This window comes from Microcebus murinus, chromosome 16, assembly GCF_040939455.1.
Source record: "Microcebus murinus isolate Inina chromosome 16, M.murinus_Inina_mat1.0, whole genome shotgun sequence".
In the NCBI taxonomy this organism is placed as follows: domain Eukaryota; kingdom Metazoa; phylum Chordata; class Mammalia; order Primates; family Cheirogaleidae; genus Microcebus; species Microcebus murinus.
In genome coordinates this window covers 61,959,831-61,981,952 of record NC_134119.1, presented here as the reverse complement: position 1 = coordinate 61,981,952, position 22,122 = coordinate 61,959,831, and the positions used below count along the sequence as shown (strand labels likewise).

The 22,122-nt window shown below is 49.9% G+C and overlaps 2 protein-coding genes across 5 annotated transcripts; one reads left to right on the top strand and one right to left on the bottom strand.

The window, feature by feature from the left end:
* Positions 1-4,325: 4,325 nt before the first annotated feature.
* On the bottom strand, positions 4,326-14,390 carry SNRPA (small nuclear ribonucleoprotein polypeptide A). 2 transcript variants are annotated; one of them, XM_012774530.3, is made up of 7 exons: positions 14,262-14,390; positions 13,751-13,845; positions 11,337-11,509; positions 10,472-10,651; positions 8,998-9,171; positions 8,150-8,238; positions 4,326-4,705 (listed from the first exon to the last, which is right to left on the bottom strand). In XM_012774530.3, the coding sequence occupies exons 2-7, from the start codon at positions 13,821-13,823 to the stop codon at positions 4,546-4,548; spliced, it is 849 nt and encodes a 282-aa protein (XP_012629984.1). In that variant the 5' UTR covers positions 13,824-13,845; positions 14,262-14,390; the 3' UTR covers positions 4,326-4,545. The 2 variants fall into 2 exon arrangements, with proteins under 2 accessions (XP_012629984.1, XP_012629987.1); XM_012774533.2 differs by lacking the exon at positions 14,262-14,390 and having other exon boundaries at positions 13,751-14,067.
* Positions 14,391-14,711: 321 nt separating this feature from the next.
* Positions 14,712-21,508, top strand: ACTMAP (actin maturation protease). 3 transcript variants are annotated; one of them, XM_075993099.1, is made up of 6 exons: positions 14,713-15,754; positions 17,478-17,546; positions 18,033-18,157; positions 18,450-18,579; positions 18,671-18,741; positions 19,559-21,508. In XM_075993099.1, the coding sequence occupies exons 1-6, from the start codon at positions 15,438-15,440 to the stop codon at positions 19,915-19,917; spliced, it is 1,071 nt and encodes a 356-aa protein (XP_075849214.1). In that variant the 5' UTR covers positions 14,713-15,437; the 3' UTR covers positions 19,918-21,508. The 3 variants fall into 3 exon arrangements, with proteins under 3 accessions (XP_012629981.2, XP_075849214.1, XP_075849215.1); XM_075993100.1 differs by lacking the exons at positions 14,713-15,754; positions 17,478-17,546 and adding an exon at positions 17,665-17,821; XM_012774527.2 differs by lacking the exons at positions 18,450-18,579; positions 18,671-18,741 and having other exon boundaries at positions 14,712-15,754.
* Positions 21,509-22,122: the final 614 nt, after the last annotated feature.

Sequence of the window (22,122 nt, the reverse complement as noted above, 5' to 3'; positions counted from 1 at the left end):
TTTATATGCATGTCTGAACTTTCCTACTTTAAAATACTTTTTAAATTACTGGTTTTGACCAGTTTGGACTCTTTCCAACCTGTTTAGACTGGTTTAGACCAATTTCGACCTGTTCCAGCCAGTAATGTCCAGTTTCAACTTGTCTTGGCCAATCGTGGCTGGTTTCATCTGAATTTAACCAAATTAGAACAGTTTGGGCCAATCTCAGCGGGCCATGGCTGGCTTGGGCCAGCTCTGGCTGATTTGGACTGTTTTTAGCTGTTCTTGACCAGTTTCAACTGTATTTGATCAGTTTAGATCAGCTTTTACTGAATTGGGCCAGCATGGCTGATTTAGACTGGTTCCAGCCTGTCAGGGATGGTTTAGACTGGTTCCAGGCATTCCTGGCTGTTTTAATCTGGATTTGACCAGTTTGGATCAATCTCAGCCAGTAATGGCTGGTCTTGGCCAGCTCTGACCAATTTAGACTAGTTAAAACTGGTTTCAGCTAGCTTCAACCAGTTTCAACAGGATTTGACCAGTTTAGATCAGTTTCAACTGAATTGGGTCAGTTGTGGCGGATTTAGGCTCGTTCTAGCCTGTTGTGGTTAGTTTAGACTGGTGCCAGTCACTCATGGCCTGTTTTGGCTGGTTTAATCTGGACCTGACCTGATTAGATCAGTATATACTGGGCCCTGATCCAGGCCCTTGAGAGACATCGAGGAAAGAAAATTGACAGCCTCTGGTGAGGAAGACAACCAGTGAACACAGATCGGGTTTATAAGTGTGTGTGAAGTATTAGGATATTTAAAAAGGTGAACACAATCAGTCATCAGACCCTCATACATATTATTGATAAAGGTACAAAATGGCAGAAGTGACTTCATATCCCAAAGGCCAATGCATTTATCTATTGTTGCATAATTACTCCAAAACATACATAGTAGCTTAAAACCAACATTAGTATCACTGTTTCTGTGTCAGAAATTTGGGCATGGCTTTAGCTGTGTGCCTCCAGTGCAAGGTCTCCTGTAAGGCTGCAATAAACTTGTTGGCCTGGAATGCAGTTTCATCTGAAGGCTGGACTGGGGGAGGATCCACTTCCACATTCAACCAGCTGCTGGAAGGATTCAGTTGCTTGTGGAAACTGGACTGAGAGCCTCTGTCCTCACTGGCTGTTGGCTTCCCTCAGTTCCTTGCCACATGCGTCTCTCCAGAGAGCTCACACAGCAGGTGGTTTCCCCAAAAGCAAGTAAGATGGAGGCAGTCTTTGTAATTTTTTCTTTTTAAGAGACACGGTCTTGCTGTGTCATCCAGGCTGGAGTGCAGTGGCAGGATCAGATCCACCTGCCTCTGCCTCCCAAGCAGCTGGGACTATAGAAGTGCCCCATCATGCCTGGCTAATTTTGTAATCTTATTTTGGAAGGAACATCCCATCAGTTTTGCTGCATTCATTTGACATAGGTCACATTAAAGATTTCACAAGACTGTGAATGCCAGGTGTTGATTATTAGGAGCCTTCTTAGAGGCTGCCTACACCACATCCAGATTTCATAAATGATCCGCAAGGCAGCCACAGCAACTGCCCTGGCTGTTGTATCCCTCTCTCCCTCTGCATCCCAGCCACACAAGCAGAGGCACTGAGAAGCAATTCTATTGAACACAGTACACATGGAATCCCTTGGGAGTCTTCCCTTCCCTCAAACACTGAGCTCTCTCCCACCCCCAGATCTTTGCATTTCTTTCAGATCTTCACGTGGTAGGCTGTTCCACATCATTTGGGGCTTAGCCCAAGGATCACTTCAGCTCCGGACTTTACTGGCCATGCTCCGCAGTGCTTCCCATTCAGCTTTCATTTCCATATTGAGAAAAAGAAAACTGAGGCCTGGAGTTCAGTCACTCGCTCAAGGTCAGAATGATGAGGTGGTGAAGAATGATAACTCAGGTCTCACCTCCAAACTGCTTTTAACGACTTTGGTAAGGCACTCACCGGCCGCAAAACCTTGCCCACAGCCGGCACTCATGGCCCGCACGACAGTCTGTGCTGTGCATTCACCACGATCCGTTTTGCTCTTGTGTGATGAGGACAGCTTTAAAGCACTGAAGCTTGTTTTACTTTACAGGCAGCTTTATTTGTAATGTAAATCAGAATAGGTAACTTATACATATGTTTTTATTACATTGTTTTTAAATGTTTACAATTTTATTTTGATAAATGAAAAATTAGAAAAGTCTTATCACAGCTGTCGGCTAAAGTTAACGCTTGGCTATGCGCCTTCACATCACGGCTGTGCATGTTTATCTGTGACTATCGACTATAGTCAATGCTGGGCTGTGCACGTTCATCTGTGGCTATCCACTACAGTTGACGCTGGACTGTGCAAGTTCATCTGTGACTATCCACTACAGTTGACGCTCAGCTGTGCGTTTCATCTATGGCTGTATAGATGACTACAGTCTATGGCTATATCTACATAGTCATATGGCTGTGACTATATCTATATCTATGGCTGTATAGATGACTACAGTCGACGCTCGTACTGAAGTGGTTAATAGAGGTCAACAGGCCAAGCATCATTCTCCAGAGTGTCCACCTCTCTCGCAGGCATCCTAGGCTCTGGGCTGGCAAGTCCAAACTTATTTTAGGGCGAAAAGGCTGGACACACACATTTAGTACATGATAGGCACTCTGTGCCTGGTAGTGTGTTTGGGTTGGGGATCGTGAGTACAAACATCATCATGATATCAATATAGGATTCCTCTTTACACAGAAGGAAAATGAAACTCAGAGTGGGGATATTAGTTGCCCACAGGATAACAGCTAAGGAGTCCCCAGAGTAGAAACCATGACCAGCTGACCACAGAACCCATGTATTTAATAGCCACTGTGGTTGCCAAGACATTTCCATTCACTCGTCTGCAATAACACTGTCACTTAGTGAATATGGCAATCCCTTTCTCCTTCCAGACCATACTGGGAGAAAGTCTGCACTGGGTGCTCCATGTCTTCATCACTTTTAACATTGATGTGCCTCTTTTAACAGGGAAGGGAGGGCAGGAACAGGATTGGGTTTAGAGCCTTGACAAGAAAACAATACCCAGATAGAATTATATTTATTTTTGTGAATTTTCTACTTCTGCCAAATGATCTCATTTTTCCATTTATATGGTTTGAGACTGGGTCTTTATATATATTTTTTCAATTAAGGAGGGCCCCTCCTATTCAATCTCCCCCTTTTTATCTATAGCTTCAGCTGGGCACATGGCTGCCCAGCCAGACTTGCCCGCAGCTAAGGCACTACAGGAGAAATCTGGGTCGGGAACCTGCCCAAGGCTACTGGCTGGCAGCTGACCACCAAGGCAGATCAGCTGTTTGAGGTGGCCACACCCTTGTATCAGCATCTGGTCAGCAGCTTCCCGTGTGACCAAGTGAGTTTGGGAAGCAACAGTGGCATCATCCCGAACTCTAGACTGGAGCTCAATCAGGGCTGCAAATTTGAAGTCTCAAACCCAGACTGCCATTCCTACCACCCTTCCAGTGATTTCAGGCACATCAAGTTTTCTATATTAAATCCCTTTCTGCCTAAGTACCTACAGTGGTTTCTGTGGAACTATTGTTATGACAGATGGCACCATTGTGCATATTAGAAAAAGGTAAAGAAACGTCTCTACCTTTTTTTTTTTTTTGAGAAAGAGTCTCACTTTGTTGCCCAGGCTAGAGTGAGTGCCATGGCGTCAGCCTAGCTCACAGCAACCTCAGTCTCCTGGGCTCAAGCAATCCTGCTGCCTCAGCCTCCCGAGTAGCTGGGATTACAGGTATGTGCCACCATGCCCGGCTAATTTTTTCTATATATATTAGTTGGCCAATTAATTTCTTTCTATTTATAGTAGAGACGGGGTCTCGCTCTTGCTCAGGGTGGTTTTGAACTCCTGACCTCGAGCAATCCACCCAGCTCGGTCCCCAGAGTGCTGGGATTACAGGCGTGAGCCACTGCGCCCGGCCTTGAAACGTCTCTTTCTTAACACTCATGTCACCTGTTGGAAATTGTTGAAACAGAGTGAATGGTGTGCCCTTAAATGTGGCATCCTTGTGTGATAAACAACCTGCCTAACTGTACATTGCAGCCCTGGGTTTCCATTTCTTGCCCTGAATGCCAATTTAGACAATATAGAAAATCGCCAAAGCAGTAAGTATAACTTAAGTTTGGACAATTATTACTACACCATCCTTTGTTTTCCCAAGGTTGCAAACTCCAAAATGCCGAGTCCAAAATCCCAGGATATGCTGATGCAGGGGGAGGGGAACCATGGAGGGCGGAGGGCAAGAAAATGAGACAGACAAATGCTTGTGAAAAACCAAACCTCAAAAAACCACTTTAATTCCAGCCTAACAGCGCCAGGTACAATGTCTGGGGACAGACTCTGGGTACAATGCTGTGTGGCGACCACTCACTCACACACGGCTCCGGGAAGGCCCCCAAGGGGGGACTTACCTTCAAGGGGCTGAGCCAAGGGGGAAAGGGGTGGCCCCAGAATGGGGGCAGGGCCAGGCATAAGGAAAAGGTGCTACTTCTTGGCAAATGAGATCTTCATGGCGTTGTTCTGGGTGATCTTGAAGCCCTGCAGGGCGTCACGAGCTGCCCCTGCCTGCACCTCATTGTCAAACTCCACAAAGGCGATATCGTGCCGCCCGGGAACCAGACGGACCTCCTTGAAGCCAGGGAACCTGAAAGAAGGAATAACAGACTTCAGGGACCCAGCATTTCCCCCTAACATTTTGGTATATAGTGTATGGAGGCCAGGCATGATGCCAAACATCCTACAATGCACTGGACAGTCCTCCATAACAAAGAATTATCTGGCCCCCAATGTATTAATATATAAAGTTAAGTCGAAAAACCCTAATGTAAACATACTATTTAATAAATTTTATTTAAAGAGATAGGGTCTTGCTGTGTTGCCCAGGCTGGACTTAAACTCTTAGACTCAAGTGATCCTCCCGCCTCAACCTCCCAAGTAGGTGGGACTACAGGCACGATCCACTGTGCTGGCTTTAATGAAAAATTTTAACACATCACAATAGCAACAAAGAAATTAAAGTACCTAGGAATATATTTAACCAAAGAGGTAAAAGACCTCTACAGGGAGAACTATGAAACACTGAGGAAGGAAATAGCAGAGGATGTAAACAGATGGAAATCCATACCATGCTCGTGGATCGGCAGACTCAATATCATCAAAATGTCTATACTACCCAAACTGATCTACAGATTCAATGCAATACCTATTAAAATCCCATCAGCATTCTTCACAGATATAGAAAAAATAATTTTACGCTTCATATGGAACCAAAGAAGACCCCGAATATCAAGAGCAATTCTAGGCAACAAAAACAAAATGGGAGGCATTAATATGCCAGATATCAAACTATACTACAAAGCTGTAGTAATTAAAACAATATGGTATTGGCACAAAAACAGGAATATTGACCAGTGGAACAGATGTGAGAATCCTGATATAAAACCATCCTCTTATAGCCATCTCATCTTTGACAAAGCAGACAAAAACATACGCTGGGGAAAAGAATCTCTCTTCAATAAATGGTGCTGGGAAAACTGGATAGCCACCTGTAGAAGGCTAAAACAGGACCCACACCTTTCACCTCTCACAAAAACCAACTCACGCTGGATAACAGACTTAAACCTAAGATATGAAACTATTAGAACTCTAGAGGAAAAAGTTGGAAACACTCTCCTAGACATCGGCCTGGGCAAAGAGTTTATGAAGAAGTCCCCAAAGGCAATCACAGCAGCAACAAAAATAAATAAATGGGACATGATCAAACTACAAAGCTTCTGCACAGCCAAAGAAATAGTCATGAAAGTAAACAGACAACCTACAGAATGGGAGAAAATCTTTGCATCCTATACATCCGATAAGGGACTGATAACTAGAATATACTTAGAACTCACGAAAATTAGGAAGAAAAAATCAAATAACCCCATTAAAAAGTGGGCAAAGGACTTGAACAGAAATTTTTCTAAAGAAGACAGAAGAATGGCCAACAAACATATGAAGAAATGCTCAACATCTCTAATCATCAGGGAAATGCAAATCAAAACCACAATGAGATATCACTTAACCCCAGTGAGAATGGCCTTTATCAAAAAATCTCCAAACAATAAATGCTGGCGTGGTTGCGGAGAGAGAGGAACACTCCTACACTGCTGGTGGGACTGCAAACTAGTTCAACCTCTGTGGAAAGCAATATGGAGATACCTTAAAGCGATACAAGTGAATCTACCATTTGATCCAGCAATCCCATTGCTGGGCATCTACCCAAATGATCCAGTGACACTCTACAAATAAAGACACCTGCACTCGAATGTTTATAGCAGCACAATTCATAATTGCAAGGCTGTGGAAACAGCCCAAGTGCCCATCAATCCAAGAATGGATTAATAAAATGTGGTATATGTATACCATGGAGTACTATTCAGCTCTAAGAAACAATGGTGATATAGCACATCTTATATTTTCCTGGTTAGAGCTGGAACCCATACTACTAAGTGAAGTATCCCAAGAATGGAAAAACAAGCACCAGATATATTCTCCAGCAAACTGGTATTAACTGAGTAGCACCTAAGTGGACACATAGGTGCTACAGTAATAGAGTATTGGGCAGGGGGGAGGGGGGAGGGGGGCGGGTATATACATACATAATGAGTGAGATGTGCACCATCTGGGGGATGGTCATGATGGAGACTCAGACTTTTGGGGGGGGGGAAATGGGCATTTATTGAAACCTTAAAATCTGTACCCCCATAATATGCCAAAATAAAAAAAATATATAAGATTAAAAAAAAAAAAATTTTAACACAAACAGCCATGCAACCACAACCTAAATCAACAAACAGTACACTGCAGCCCCACTGCATCCTTCTCCAATGAGAACCTACCTCCTACTCAAGTAATAACCCTTACCCTCACTTTTATGACATTCTTTTTTGGTTTCCCTCTTCTGATTCCTTACTACTGTATATGTTAGGCAACCATGTCTACTGGATGTCTTTTTTCCATTACTATTCTTTTTTCTTGCCCAGGCTAGAGTGCTGTGGCATCAGCCTCGCTCACAGCAACCTCCAACTCCTGAGCTCAAGCGATTCTCCTGCCTCAGCCTCTCGAGTAGCTGGAACTATAGGCATGTGCCACCATGCCCGGCTAATTTTTTGTATGTATATTTTTAGTTAGTCAATCAATTTCTTTCTATTTATAGTAGAGACGGGGTCTCACTCTTGATCAGGCTGATTTCAAACTCCTGACCTTGAGCAATCCTTCTGCCTCAGCCTCCCAGAGAGCTAGGATTACAGGCATGAGCCACCACACCCGGCCTCCATTACTATTCTTATAAAACATGCATTGTTTTGTAGATATGCTATACACGTGGTCTTATTTTTCTATTTTATTAAGTTACTCAAAATTTTCTCTCGGTACTATTATAAAGATCATCCACATTGCTCTTTCTGTTCCTTCTAACTGGTGCACAGTACACCACGGTGAGCATCTGCATTTAAGCCAACCCTTCTCCCCGACTGCCTCCAACTCCCCCCCCACAAACACTGTGATGAATACTCCATTTATAGCCCTTTAAGATTCATGTTCCAAATTTCTATAGGATGTACAACCAGAAGCAGAAGCACCAAGCAAACAAACCCACACCCACACCCCTAACTTCACTCAACAGTAAACAGTCCTATCAACAGGGCACGAGGGTTCACATATGCCCACCTCTCTCACTGGCTATATTTGAGCATCTGATTTTTGCCAGCCTAGCTCACGTTCAATGATGCCTCAATGTAACACACACCTTGCGTTGCATTTCTCCATTTCAGAAACTGGGAAAACAAGGCTTAGAACCTGGACTCCTCTCAACCCCCAACAAAGGCCAGCATGCCCTGGCCACGGTGACCTCTCCAACCTCACCACCCCTGCAACCCTCGCAGGTCACAGGCCCAGCCTCAGCCTTTGCTTCCACAGTTTCGGTCACTGGCCCTTCTGCAAACCCTGAGCTGGCTCAGGGCTCCACCAGCAGAACTCCGAGGGCTATGCCCTTGGTGATCTCTCCTACCTGTCACCCTCCAGTCCCCGCCCAGCCACAGGCGCCACTTACTGGTTGAAAAGCATGGACAGCATGAGCTCGTTGGTCTCCTCTGGCAGGTTGGTGAGGAACAAGATGTGATTCGGTGGATTCTCGGAAAGCTGCCGGGGAGGGAGGGGAGCCCATGAGCGTGGGGGCCCTGAGTATAGTGGGGGATCCCCAAGTACTGCCCCTGCTCCCCATCCTTCGCCCTGCTTGAATGCACTCTAGCACCTCCACCTGACACACCTATGCTGCTGCCTGTCTACCCCCCCACACCTTTGCCCCTACAGACTGTAGGCCACAAGACAGCAGAGACTTTCCTGTTTGGGTCACTACTATATACCTAAACAGGGCCTGGTGCCCAAGCAGGAGCTTGGCAGTTGTTCAATGAATGAATGTAGGTGGGGGACACCTGGCTCCAGCCCACCCTAACCTTCCAGATCCTTCAAACAAACATGCCAGTACCTCTCTGCCCCAGGGCCCAACCCCATTGCTAAATCCTCAATCATTCAAGGAGCTCTGCTCCAAAACCACCCCAGGGGAGCCTGCCCAGACCACCCAATCTAAAACAGCCCCCTAATCGGCTAGCATCACCACAGCTCACTGCAACCTCACATTCCTGGGCTCAAGCGATCCTTCTGCCTCTCAGCCTTCAGATTGGCTGGGACTACAGGCTTGCGCCATTTTGCCCAGCTAATTTTTTTATTTTTTATAGAGACGAGATCTCGCTGTTGTGCAAGCTGGTCTCAAACTCCTAACCTCAAACAATCCTCCCACCTTGGCCTCCCAAAGTGCTATATCACAGGCATGAGCCACTGCTTGCAACCTTAGTCCTGTATTCACTATTTATGTGAGACTGGGGGGGGGGGGGATCTTACAGGCTGGGCAGGTGGCATCTGTCCAGGCATAAGCTGCTGTGGGGGCATGGCCCCTGGTGGGATCTGGCCAGGTGCGAGGCCCGGCGGCGGGATCATGCCAGGGGGCGGCATGTACGGCGGCTGGCCTGGCATGTGGTGCATGATCCGGGGTGCCTGAGTCATCGGAGGCATGCCCTGTGGAGAAGGAAAGCAGGCCTGACTCGCTGCAAAAAGGAGAGGGCGTGATGATGATGTAGACAGCAGGCAGAGGAGAAGAAGCCACTAAAGGAAACCCAGGGCTTGAGAAACACAAGAAGGAAAGACTCAGACTCAGGAAGAGATGAAAAAGGCACCCAACGAGAGCCAAATGGAGCAGAACAAACCCAGGGTCAAGGGGGACATTAAATCAGAAAGAAAAAAAAATTAAAAATATAAAATTTAAAGTGTGACCCAAATTTGTTTATAGATACATGAACACAAAATATAAAGACTAAAGGAAAAAAAGTCAAAATGTTAATAACTGTTAATCCAAGGGGTGGAAATACACACTGTAATGAGCATGCTGTACTTTTGCTTCTAAAAATAAACTTGAAGGAAAAAACCAAAAATCAAAAAGAGACTCAGAGAGCTACGGAGAAAAAAAGCAAGACTGGAGGGCGGAGATGGAAAGGGACAGTCAAGGCAGGTACAGAAGGAAATGGGTGGCAGTGAAGGAGGGAAGACAGCCCAGTGGCAGGCAGCAAAGATGGGGCTGGAACCACAATCTGAAGAAAGGAAAGTGGGCGGAAAGCTGCGTGCCAAGGAGGAGCAATAGTGCCGGGGAGGACCGTTAATGATGGGGAGAGCAGAAAGAAGCCCAGACACCCTCACTGACTGCAGACAAAGTGTGAGTGGCATCAGATACAGCATGACCCAGTCAGAGAGCCACAAGACTCATGAGAGCCAGAGACATGGAGGCTTGGGACGGAAGGAGTGGTGCCTTCATCACACATTAAGTAACTGTATGTGTGTAACTGTTTCTAGACTCTTCATCCTCCCCCCTTTTTTGTTGGACTTATTCCTCGGTGCTATTTTTCAATGTGACGTCTACTTGTTTGTTACCAATATACAGAAATAAAGCTGATTTTTTTCCATATTGACCTTACATCAAGTGACCTTTCTAAACTGCATTTACTTACTAATCCTAACAGTTGGTTAAGTAAATTCTCCTGGGTTTTCTACATAGCCATTGACTTAAAACAGAGACAGACAAAAAAAAAAAAAAAAAACAGAGAAAGAGAAACCAAGAGACAGACATGGGAAAACAAAGCCCTAGAGAAACAGGCAGACAAGAACAGGTATTTCAAGAGGAAACACCATCATCCAGGTGATCAACCCACTCAAGAGAGAGAAAGGATGGAATGGGAAAGAGTCTGAATCCCCAAATCCTCAAGCCAGGCCACATGGCTGAGGAAGGCCTGCTGGTAAGAGGGGCGGGCTCTGGGCCCTGGCTTACCGGGACAGGCCCCTGGACAGCCCCCACCACGGGGGCAGCTGCCCCACCCTGCACGGCCTTCTTGGCTGCTGGGGTCTCCTGGCTCTTGGGCTTCCTCTTCTCCCGCTTCCGGTCCCGTTCCACGAAGGTGCCCTTCATCTTAGCAATGATATCCGAGTCAGTCTTGGCATACTGGATGCGCTACCAAAAAGAGAACAGAAGAGTTAAGAGAGTGGGGGAAAAGCAAGGGAAAGGGACAACACAGAAAGTTGTATGGTCATCATTCCTAAAAGCCAATTGCTAAGATATCCCAGAAAGTCAACTGGAAGATGAGGCAATCCTGAGCTTGTATACCCAGAGGTGACAACAGGCTGGAGTCAACACTGTCCTCTCTAGGTAGCTCAACTGTCCCTGGGGCCCACTGCCTCCTACATGATTTGCCTCCATGTGGAAGTGACCTGCCTGGGACCTGCACAGACTGAGACTTGCTGTCATCTCCCCCAGAGAGCTGGGTCAGGGAAGTATATTCCAATCAGGTAAAACTCAAAAACTGAGTAGGGAAGTAAGAGAGAAGAACCACATAAAGAACCAAAGATGCTGGCCAGTGATATGATAGGAACTCTAGATCAGGGGGATCTAGAGCCCCCTGATCTTTAAGCCACTTAAAGTGGATCTTTAAGCCACTCCTCATTTCCCACAGACTACAGTCCCCTTGGGCTATTGAACATCTGCACCTGGCCATTGGCCCAACCCCTCCCCCACCTGGGAGCCTGATCCAGGCATACCTTGGTGACTGGACCCTAAACCCCAACCCCCTAAGCCAGGCCCACCCAGTCTCCTATGGCATTTTGCACACATGCACAACCTCCGCACCCACAATGCTCACCATGGGTTTGTCGTAAAAGGGGAAACCCTGCATGGAGCGCAGGGCATTAGTGGCACTGCTGACCTCCTTGAAGATGACGAAAGCCTGGCCCCTCATCTTCAGGCTCCGTGACACCAGGATATCCAGGATCTGGCCAAACTGGGAGAATATGGCATACAGGGACTTCTTCAGCTCTGCAGGGGAGGAAGAAAAGACTGACAGGTGACCAGAGGCCTTGCCATCATGTCCTGGGGCTTAAACACCCCATCTCAGAGGATGTGCGGCCCAGAGGGAGACCATCAGCCACTTGACAGAGTATCCAGAATGCTGCACTGGGTCAGTAATCTCTCAAGACCTAACAATAGCACCAGCCAAGAACCACTCAAGTTGCCAAGTATACTCTTCTGTAAGGTAAGGACGGTAACAGTACCTACCCCACAGAGTTGCCATACAAAGATCATCAGTACTTATGTGCAAAGGGCTCAGGAACGGCACCTGGCACATAGTAAACACTAAGTGCCTCTTTTCATTGCCACCAGCACCTCGACACAGGCCTGTGTAATGTGACCGTGGCAGACTTCCCTGACCTTATCTCTGCCCACACTCCTGAGTCTCCAGCCACACTGGCCTCCCAGCCCTCTCAGGCCCAACACAATCCTGCCCCAGGGCCTTTGCACTGGCTGCTCCCTCTACCCGGAGCACCCCCAGGATGAAGTCCAATGCCTCATGGCCACAAACCACCACTCACTGGAAGCTACTTTATGATTCACAAGGCACTAGGCCTCAGGCCCACAAAACTACTTATAATGTTCAGACTGCCCCAAGCTCTTTTTTATTTTTATTTATTTATTTATTTATTTTTTTTGAGACAGAGTCTCACTCTGTTGCCCAGGCTAGAGTGAGTGCCGTGGCGTCAGCCTTGCTCACAGCAACCTCAAACTCCTGGGCTCAAGCAATCCTCCTGCCTCAGCCTCCCCAGTAGCTGGGACTACAGGCATGTGCCACCATGCCCGGCTAATTTTTTCTATATATATTAGTTGGCCAATTAATTTCTTTCTATTTATAGTAGAGATGGGTCTCGCTCTTGCTCAGGCTGGTTTCGAACTCCTGACCTCGAGCAATCCGCCCGCCTCGGCCTCCCAGAGTGCTAGGATTACAGGTGTGGGCCACCGCACCCACCGCGCCCGGCCTGTCCCAGGCTCTTTTGATCCTAAATCTTTGCACATGTTGGCCCAAGTTAGGAATGCTCTTCACCCTCACTGTAAGATACATATTGCTTCCTCCACATGGCTTTCCAAAATGTCTTCTTTTCCATGAAGCTGAATGAATCCCTGTCCTTCTAAGTTCCCAGTCCCAGCCCTGACCACTGTAGGCTGTCACTGTCAGACAGAACCAGAGTTCTCAGTTACCAGTGTGTCCCGAGCACTGCCCAGTACTGGCCAGGCACCATACTCTAAAATCATATGTAAAAGTTACATTCCTAGTTCTGTTTTCCTCACCAGCAACTTTATCGATAACTACAAACTTAATCCCAGCAAGCTCTTTTAGTTCTCCTGAGAATTTTCTTGAGATGGTAACAAAAGCTAATATTTACCTACCCCTTACTAAATGGCAGGTACCATAAAAAGCACTGCATGGAGGTTTCAATAATTTAATCCCCCCACAAGGTCCATGCAAAGAAGGTATTATGATTTAGCCCAGTTTTCAGATACAGAAAATGAGATTCAACAAACGTGATAATTTACTCAAGAAATGGAAGAGCCTTTAAGATTTCAACAATTCAGTTCTTAAGCAGAATTCCATACCAGTGGCATCAACCACTTTCCTTGCTATGTGACCTTGGGCAAGTCCCATCACCTTGAGTCTCAATTTCCTGAGAAGTGGGAATTACAATAGCTGCTTCCTACAGACTTCTTGTGAGAATTAAATGTAACCGAAATTTATATAAAAATGCATAGATCAGCCCAGGGTACAGAGTGTTCGTCATCATTATTGGACATTTTCATTGTGGGCTTATCACTGAGAACGCCAATGATCAAGAAAGCCCCAGTTCCTCATAGACCTCACAGGCCACTGGGTGGAGAGGGACCCGTGAGAGCCCAGAGATCAGGGCTTGATGAGGAATGCCCACGGCCTATGGTTAGCCAGAGGCAGCCACTTGAGGGAAGAGGGAATGGGGAAGGCTCCCTGGAGGAGGGGGTCCTGTGAGCGGAAACCTGGAAGGATGAGCTACAGTGACCACGTTAAAGTGCACAGTGTAAGATGAACTAGGGGAATGTTGAAGACCGAGGGAGCAGCATGTGCAAAGGTCAAGGGGTTAACTAAAACAGTCCGGCTGGATGAAAAGGCCGAGAAAGTGAGACGGATGCAGCGGGTGGAAAAGGGGCCAGCTCGTGCGGGAAAGCCTGGAGTCTTCTACTATCCTGAGCACTCACCATCCTTCTTGATCTTCTCATTGAGGTTGTTGATATAAATAGAGTGGTTGGGACGGGTCTCAGGAACTGCCATGGAGCGAAGTGCCGAGGTAGGGCTTAAAGAAAGAAAAAGGTGACTTTAGCCCTAGGTTTCTCCAAATCCTTTGTCTCAACCTGGCTTAAAGGGCTGCTCAAAGATCTTCCCCCGCAAGAGGAAGTCAGGTAAGACGGGACCGAGGAAAAGAACGCAGGCACCGCTCGGGCAACAAAGCGTGCGTAAGACCCCGCTTCCCCCGCGCGCGTGCCGAGGGAAATCTCGAGAGGTTTACTACGAGCCCCAGAATGCTCTACGCAACTCCGAAGGCGGAGCGTCCTGAATGGCGAGTCCCATTGGCCCACACGCCCAAAGGGAGAAAAAACCCGGATGTAAGAACCAGTTAAAGAAGGTGGGACAAGTTTCGGGTGCCCTGGCCTCGCGCAGCGAGTTTCTCCAGACGAGGGGCGGGAAGGCTCGGATGTCAAGCGCACCCACCGCCCGACGCCGACGGTCGCCTGCACCCGAGGTCACTAACGAACGGCGCCACAGTTCACGAAAGCTGCTCCTGCTTCCTTCTGGAGACCAGACCACAAAGCTTTCTCTCCTAGCCTCACCTTTGCTTTTCTGCAAGCCAATCCCCGCGCGGAAAATGAATAGTTTGACCAATCGGAGCAAATTTCGTTCCTGGGCTCAGATCTGGCCAATCAAAACGACACTTGGGCTCCCGCCTAAGCAGAAAAACCCGCCCCACTTCCTGCAAGCACCCTCCTACAGCCACTCCCAGACCTACGGACCAATCAGTGATGGTCACGAGTTTCTTGCCAATCGGGATGCAGCTCGTACTGCCGTCTCTTCCGGAGGCAGTCCTTTGGAAGCCACACCTCTTCCCCGCCGCCCAGCATTTCTGTCACGTGATGGCTAAGGGGGCGGGCACGTGTTGCGAGTGCTACCACGTGACATGAGAAAGGTGGTGTGTGTGGGCCGCCATTTTGCGGGACAGGGAGGCGCGTCTTATTTCCTGACTCTTTTCTCTCTTTTCCAGCGCTTATCGCGGCTCCCTCCAGCCTCGGATATCAGAGTTTTCTACAACCACCAGACTTTTCCTGTTCTGTGATTCCAGGATCTTCTCCACAACTAGGCCATTTCCCTGCCGGTTGTCATTTTTGACCTCTGACTCAAAGGTCAGCTCAAAGGTTCCAAACTGGGGCTTGGGATGTCAGGGGATACAAAACCTGAATTCCCTAAATCTTTAGCCATGGGCCCCTAAGTCTCACCCTTTAGGTCCCTCACTCCAGATCTTCATATCCACAAATTGACCCACAAGTTCCCAAATCTAGCCCCAGATAATGAGTTAACTTCTAGTAAGTCCTACTACATTTCCCTCTGTAAACCTCCCAACGCACCCCAAGTTAATACCACAAATGTGATTCCGAATTTTAGGACTCCACCCTGTGAACTAACTCTTTGATCCTGCATGACTTGAGTCAGTCCCATTGCCTGCATCCATGGTTTCAAATTTTAGCACTGGCTCTTTCACACCCACTGCTTAGCCGCCAAATTCTGGAACTCAGCCCTAAAACCTTTAAAATCTCCATCCCTGAGACCAACCCCATTTGAAGGATCCTTCCCTCTCCCATTCTCAACCCTTCAGTTCCTCCTGTAGACTTCAAAATGACTTCTCCATGCTCTCCCCTAGAACCACCAATCTCTCCTCATAGAGCTCCTGCACCCAAAGCCCCCATCATTCCACCTCCTCCCCTACCCCTAAGCCCTCCAGACTCAGGTTTTCCACCCTCTCCCTGGAGTCTCCAGGCCCCTATTCCCCCACCCCCTCCACCGCTGCCTCTACCCCCTGCCAAGGGGACAGCTCCCCCTCATGTCTTCGGCCTGGAGAAGAGCCAGCTCCTGAAGGAGGCTTTGGAGAAGGCTGGCCCAGTCCCCAGGGGCAAAGAAGATGTGAAGAGGCTCCTGAAGCTGCACAAGGACCGGTAGGGTTTCCATTACCCACCCCATCCACCCAGGGTCTCACCCAGTCACCTCTCCCTAGATCACTCAAGCCATCTCTTGGAGTTTCTTGTTTCCTCAAGGTCAAACAGGTTGACTGCTTCAGTCCCCTACCTGGTCCCCTTCAGTGGTGGCATTCCTCCAGCAATGAGAGCTGCCGTCACAAGTGCCTAGTCCAGTGGGGGAAGCAGACCCTCCACCCCACCACACAGTGACAGCCAAGAGTGGTTCAGGACTGTTGTAACAGAGCCCGGGGGTGGGGGTGGGGGTGGGGGTGGGGTATCTGACCAGCCTGGGGGGCTTCTTGGAGAAGGGGAACCCTGAGTGCTGTTGAGCAAGTCAGGCAAGGGATGTGTGATCAGAGTAAACAGCTTGTGCGGAGTGAAATGAGGACATGTTCTATTCAAGGAACTGCAAATATTTCCTTAACATGAGGAAGTGGCAAAGATGGGGCGGCAAAAGTGGACACGAACCAGCTCACATAGGACATGCTGGGCCATGTGAAGGCAGTGGGGCTGTCCTCAGGGCACTGGGGAGCCATGGAAGGGCTTTGCACAGGGAGGGAAGCTACCTGTGGAAAGTGGCAGTCATCAGATGGGAATCCACAGGCCCAGAGAGGGAGCTGAAGCACCCAGGGACCCAAGCAGGAGAGGAGAGGAGGGTTCTAGACTCCTGCTGGGGCCATGGGGACAAGGTTTAATGATTGCCTGGCTGAAGGGAAGAGAGAGCAGTAATGTACCCAGACTCATAATGAAACTCCACGCTCTCCAGACACATTTATAATCTGCCCTAAATGCACCAACCAAAGTAAGGCAAATTTAATGCAAATAGGAGCCACTGTTATTGCATGCCTAACCTATGTCAGGAAGTATTGTAAATGTTTTTAAGTATTAATTTATTGAATACTTTCAGCAACCCCATGAGGTAGAAGTTATTATTGTCTTATTTTGCCTGTGAGAAAACTGAGGCTCACAGAGATGAAATACTTAGCCACAGTGAAAAGAAAAGGAAGAATCCAGTTTGAACTCTGTAAGCAAAGTTCTGTGCTTTTAACCGCAGTTCTATGGTATCATTTCCTTTCGTCAGGAGGGTACCCCAAACTGGGAACCAAAAGCTCTGGGTCATCCCCCCAGCCTTGTCCTCTGTCTAGTCTTGGAATAGGAATAAAAGCACGATCCCTCCTGAGGCCTGGGGGATCGGAATCACCAAAACTGTCTGGGTGGCCTCCGCAGGGTGCAAAGATTTATTATCAAGGTGATCTCTTAGATTGTAATCATGTTATTAATACCTGGTTTTACTCAAGGCTGAGTTAAGAGATCTTTACCCTGTTTAACAGCATGAGAAAGACTTGAGAAAAGAAAAGGTCACAGGAAGAGTTTGGGTATAGAGGTACTCCTTTGAGAAATTTCCCACATAAGCTTTTTTGGCTCCCAGTTGCAAAGTCTGCACATCTACCTGTTCTTCACCCTTCAGTAACAGAGAAGGAGCAGGGCGCAGGCAGGCAGAAGGATGATCCCCACTGACCAGATGAGGAAACTGAGGCTCGAGGAGGGGAAGTCAGTGACTGAGCCAGGAGCAGCCCTCTGACCTTAGGACAGCCAGGCCTGTGTTCCTTTCACTGTCCCTGGACACCCTGCCCCCAGCCAGAGCTCAAGGGGGGACTGTTGGAGCTAGTTCCCTTGTGACCCGACTGTGGCTTTTCTTCAGGTTCCGAAGTGACCTGCAGTGGATCCTCTTCTGTGCTGACCTGCCATCCCTCATCCAAGAAGGCCCTCAGTATGTGCCCTCATGTGGGACCCGCACCCCATTGGCTCTGCCTTTGCTGGGCCTCCTGAGGACGGACCTGGGAGGACGCGGGGAGTGGGTGCATCCCAGGCAGCCTGGGGAGGAGGACAGGGAAGGAAAGAGTAAACTTCCCACATCAGGGGCCTGGGTGCAGGTGTGGTAAACAGTTGGAACTAATGAGTGAGCAAGTAAACTCCAGCGAGTGAACAAATGAACCTGGCCCATCTGTCTGACTCCCCTCTGGCACCTACTCCCAGCAAGCCCAGGTGACCTCTCCCCACCCTGCCACCAGCCCTCCAGCCCTGGGCTCAGGCCCTGGCAGTTGTCTCCCACAAATGGGAGTCTGGGCTCCCCACCTGGCCTGGGGGAGGGGAGGAGAACTCCCCCAGGGTAGCAAGTCAGTTCCCCTACTCCAGCTTCTAGGGTAAGGGGGGCCCCTGACCTAAGGATTGAGGGACTGGGCCTGTCTGTCCCCAGGTGTGGGCTGGTGGCCTTGTGGATGGCAGGCACTCTCCTGTTGCCCCCCAGCGGCATCCCCCTGGAGAGACTTGTGCAGGTGGCCATGGAGAGAGGCTACACAGCCCAGGGAGAGATGTTCTGCGGTGAGTTGGGTGGGGAAGGGGCTCATGCCAGGTGCTCTGTTAGCCCTTCACTGGGGGTGGCCAGAGAGGCCAGGTTGGGTGCTGGCAGACTCGAGCCAGCTACCTGGGTTCCAAATCAAGCTCTGCTGCCTCCTCACTGTGGCCGTGGACAAGCAGCTGACCCTCTGCTTGTGTACCGAGCAGTGTACCGAGATGGTTGTGGTAGGGGTTGGAGGCATTGATCCTTGCCTGGCAAGCCCTTGGATGGTGTCAGGCACAGAGCAAGCCCACTGTGTGTGCTGTCACCCTGCAGTGGCCGACATGGGCAGGCTGGCCCAGGAGGTGCTTGGCTGCCAGACCCAGCTGCTCTGCGGTGGCCTAGGTGGTCCCAACAGAGACCTTGTCCTGCAGCACCTTGTCACTGGACACCCCCTGCTCATCCCGTATCTCAGGGCCCATGAGGGAGTAGGGCAGGGTTGGCAGAGGGTGGGTCCCAGGGCCGTGCCACAGTTTTGGCCTTAACACCAGCACCAGCTACGATGAGGACTTTAACCACGAGCCGTGTCAGAGGAAGGGACACAAGGCCCACTGGGCAGTGAGTGCAGGTGGGTCCTTTTTCCTTTGTCCCTGTGCCCCTCACTCTGGGTCTCCCCAGCCAGGCTGTGCACTCTCCAGCCAGGGACCAGAGCTGAGTCATCCTTGTCCCCGCAGGGTTCTTAGCACAGAACCTGGCAGACAGCAGGTGCCTCAGGTGTTTGCACAGACAGAAGCTCAGAGCACAGACTTCAGGATCAGACAGTCTGGGCTCCAGGCCCAGCCCAGCCACTTGCGGGCTCTGTGACTCTGGGCAAGTTTCCTCACCTCTTTGGGCCTCCGTTTCCCCATCTGAAATCCAGGGTGACAGTAGTACCCGCCTACAAGGCTGCCTTATAGGCAGAGCATGTAGACCTCTCAGAGCAGTGCTCAGCATGTGGCGTGTCTCCATGAGCATGATTGACATCGTCGTCATCATTCCTCCTGCCTGAAGGAATCCAGGTTTGCACGTCAGGAGGCCTGAGTGGAGGCTTTCCTGTGAGTCCTTGAGGGCTCTTCTTGGAGCCTCTGTTCCTTAGACAGCCAGAGATGACCCAGTGACAGCATGTGCTCCATCTAATGCTGCCTCTCCGCCTCCCCTGTGCTGACAGGCCAGAGGAGACAGAACTGAAACTAACTGCAGCTCTGGAGCCAGATGCCCTGGGTCCACATCCCCGGCCAGCCCCGTGCTCACTGGCTCACTGGCTGCTGCTAACTTCTCTGTAACTTGGGGATAGAGGCAGCCCGCGGCCCCAGCCCCCAGAGGACGGGGAGGGGTGGAGTTCAGTGGCCCCAGCACATAGTCATGGCTCAGCCACCTGCCGCTCACTCCCTCCTCCTCTCCCCCAGGAGTCCTGCTGGGTGTGCAGGCTGTGCCAAGCCTCGGCTACGCGGAGGACCCTGAGTTGCCAGGCCTGTTCCACCCAGTGCCCGGCATGCCCTGCCAGCCACCATCCCTGCCAGAGGAAGGCTCCCCGGGAGCTGTCTACCTTCTTTCCAAGCAGGGCAAGAGTTGGCACTACCAGCTGTGGGACTACGACCAGGTCCGGGATAGCAACCTGCAGCTGACAGACTTCTCCCCGTCACGGGCCGCCAACGGTCAGACGTATGTGGTGCCCACTGGTGGGGTGCGGGCTGGCCTCTGCGGCCAGGCCCTGCTGCTCTGGCCACGGGACTCCAACCACCTGCCTGGCTCCATCACCATTTGAAGAGTGCCCCAGCTTCTCCCTATGTGGGACAGGCCATAGGTTGGGACCTGAGGGCCTCCAGCCCAGAGACTGTTCATCAGGGTGGTCCCCGTCCATCTCGTCTCAAGCCTGGGCGTCGTCTCAACTCCCCAAGCCCATCCCCTCCAGTACTGAGCACCCACCGATCCCTCTCTCCAAGGAGAGACTGACAACTAAGACCCCACAACTTGTCCACCTCACCTATGTCACATCCATCTACCTCTCACTGGGAATCACCTTTTCCACAGTCACCTTGCTAGACATCTGCGGGAACCTCCTGCCTGGGCTCTCTGCTGCTCCTCCAGTTTGTTCACAGGACAGGGCCTGAGCTCTCCGAGGCCCAGCTTCTCTCTCCTTAGCCCCGGCTGGTCTTCCACTCTGCCTGCCGGCATTGCTGGCCTTTCGGGTCCCTAGAGCGTCCCTCACGCTCAGCCCTCCGCTAAAGATCACTTTCCAACTTCTCCACCTTGGCTCAGGTATCACTTCCTCAGGGACCCTCAGCCTGTCCAGGCACCCCTTCCCCAACCTTGCGTCTTCTCAGATTTTTAAAGCTCGTCTGAGAGCAGTTGTGTGAGCTACCCTCCACCTGTGTTAACTCATCAGATTCTCCAGCCGTTTAAGGGGGGAACTAGAATCCCTGCATTTGACAGCTGGCAAGACTGAGGCCTGGGGAAGTGGAGTCACTGGCCTGAGGTCATGCAGCTGGCAAGTGGCAGAGTCAGGATTTTTTTTTTTGAGACAGAGTCTCACTCTATTGCCCGGGCTAGAGTGCCGTGACATCAGCCTAGCTCACAGCAACCTCAAACTCCTGGGCTCAAGCAATCCTCCTGCCTTAGCCTCCCCAGTAGCTGGGACTTCAGACATGCACCACCATGCCTGGATAATTTTTTCTATTTTTAGTTGTCCAGCTAATTTTTTTTCTATTTTTTTTTTTTTTAGTAGAGACTAGGTCTTACACTCCTGAGCTCAAGCAATCTTCCACCTTGGCCTCCCAGAGTGCTAGGGTTACAGGCATGAGCCACCGTGCCCAGCCCAGAATCAGGATTTAAACTGGGAGTTAGTGTCTAACCATCAGCCGGGCTATCTCCTAGCTCCCTGAAGTTCCTTATGGTGCTGATGTGTGTGATTATTAGTTTAATGAGTACCTGTCACCTCCACTCTGAAATAGGAGAACAGGTCTGTCTTGATCACTGCTGTGTCGCCAGTGCCCGCAAAGGATCTCATTTAGGGAAACTACTGTGTAGTGCTTCTAACCCATGAATGAGGTAAGGAATAAGCACGTCCCCTATCCCAAAACCCTGGTACTTTGGTGGCAGTACCCATCTGGTACACTGTCCTGGGAGCCCTGAGGACAGGGCTTGGAGCTGTCACCACTGTGTCCCCTGCACTGTCCAACACAGAGCCAGGCACAAGACTAGCCGCTCAGTGGTGAATGAATGAACCAGCCAACTCTGAGCCTGCCGCTCTCTGCCATACTGATCATTATTCCAACACCCCCCCAACACTAATGCTTGAACAACAGATTTGAGCCTGTACACGCCAGATGTGAAAGAAAAAGACTCCACAATGCTGACTTAGAGTGTCATGTTTATTGGGTGTCATCATGGGCAGGAGGCACAGCAATGCCATGTGCCTCCTGCTTCCCCACACCCCCCACCTAACAACTACCTCTTGTATAAATAAGTATAAAGATGGTCAGTAGAAAAGGAGTACGTCTCCTCAGCCCTGGAAGACAGTGTTCGAGCTTTAGCTTAGGGAAGAGGTAGGTGTCTGTCTTTCCCAAGCCTGCTCTTGTGGGCCAGGAAGCCAAAGCTACTAGTGGGACAGATGGGCCTTTGACCACACCTCAGAGTTCTGGAGTCTTTGGTTTGGACCAAGCTGTAAGCCTGGGTCACGGCCAGCAGCCCACCCGGTCACCCTGTGCCTTGGGCCCACGCCTGACACGTTTCACGGGGGCCCGTGATGGACTGGGGGCCCCCCTGAGCAAGGCAACTGTGAGTCACAGGAGGACACCTGCTCTCCTTCCCCCAGCCTCCTTTCTGCCATGCAATTTGCTAGGAGGAAGGAGACAGAAAAGCCCAGGGCAGGGCAGAAGGAGGAAGTCTTGAGGCTAGACCTGCGGTACTGAGGAGCCAGGTGATACCATCACAGTGCTGGGATGTGGCTGTGCTCTGGATCTGCAGGAGG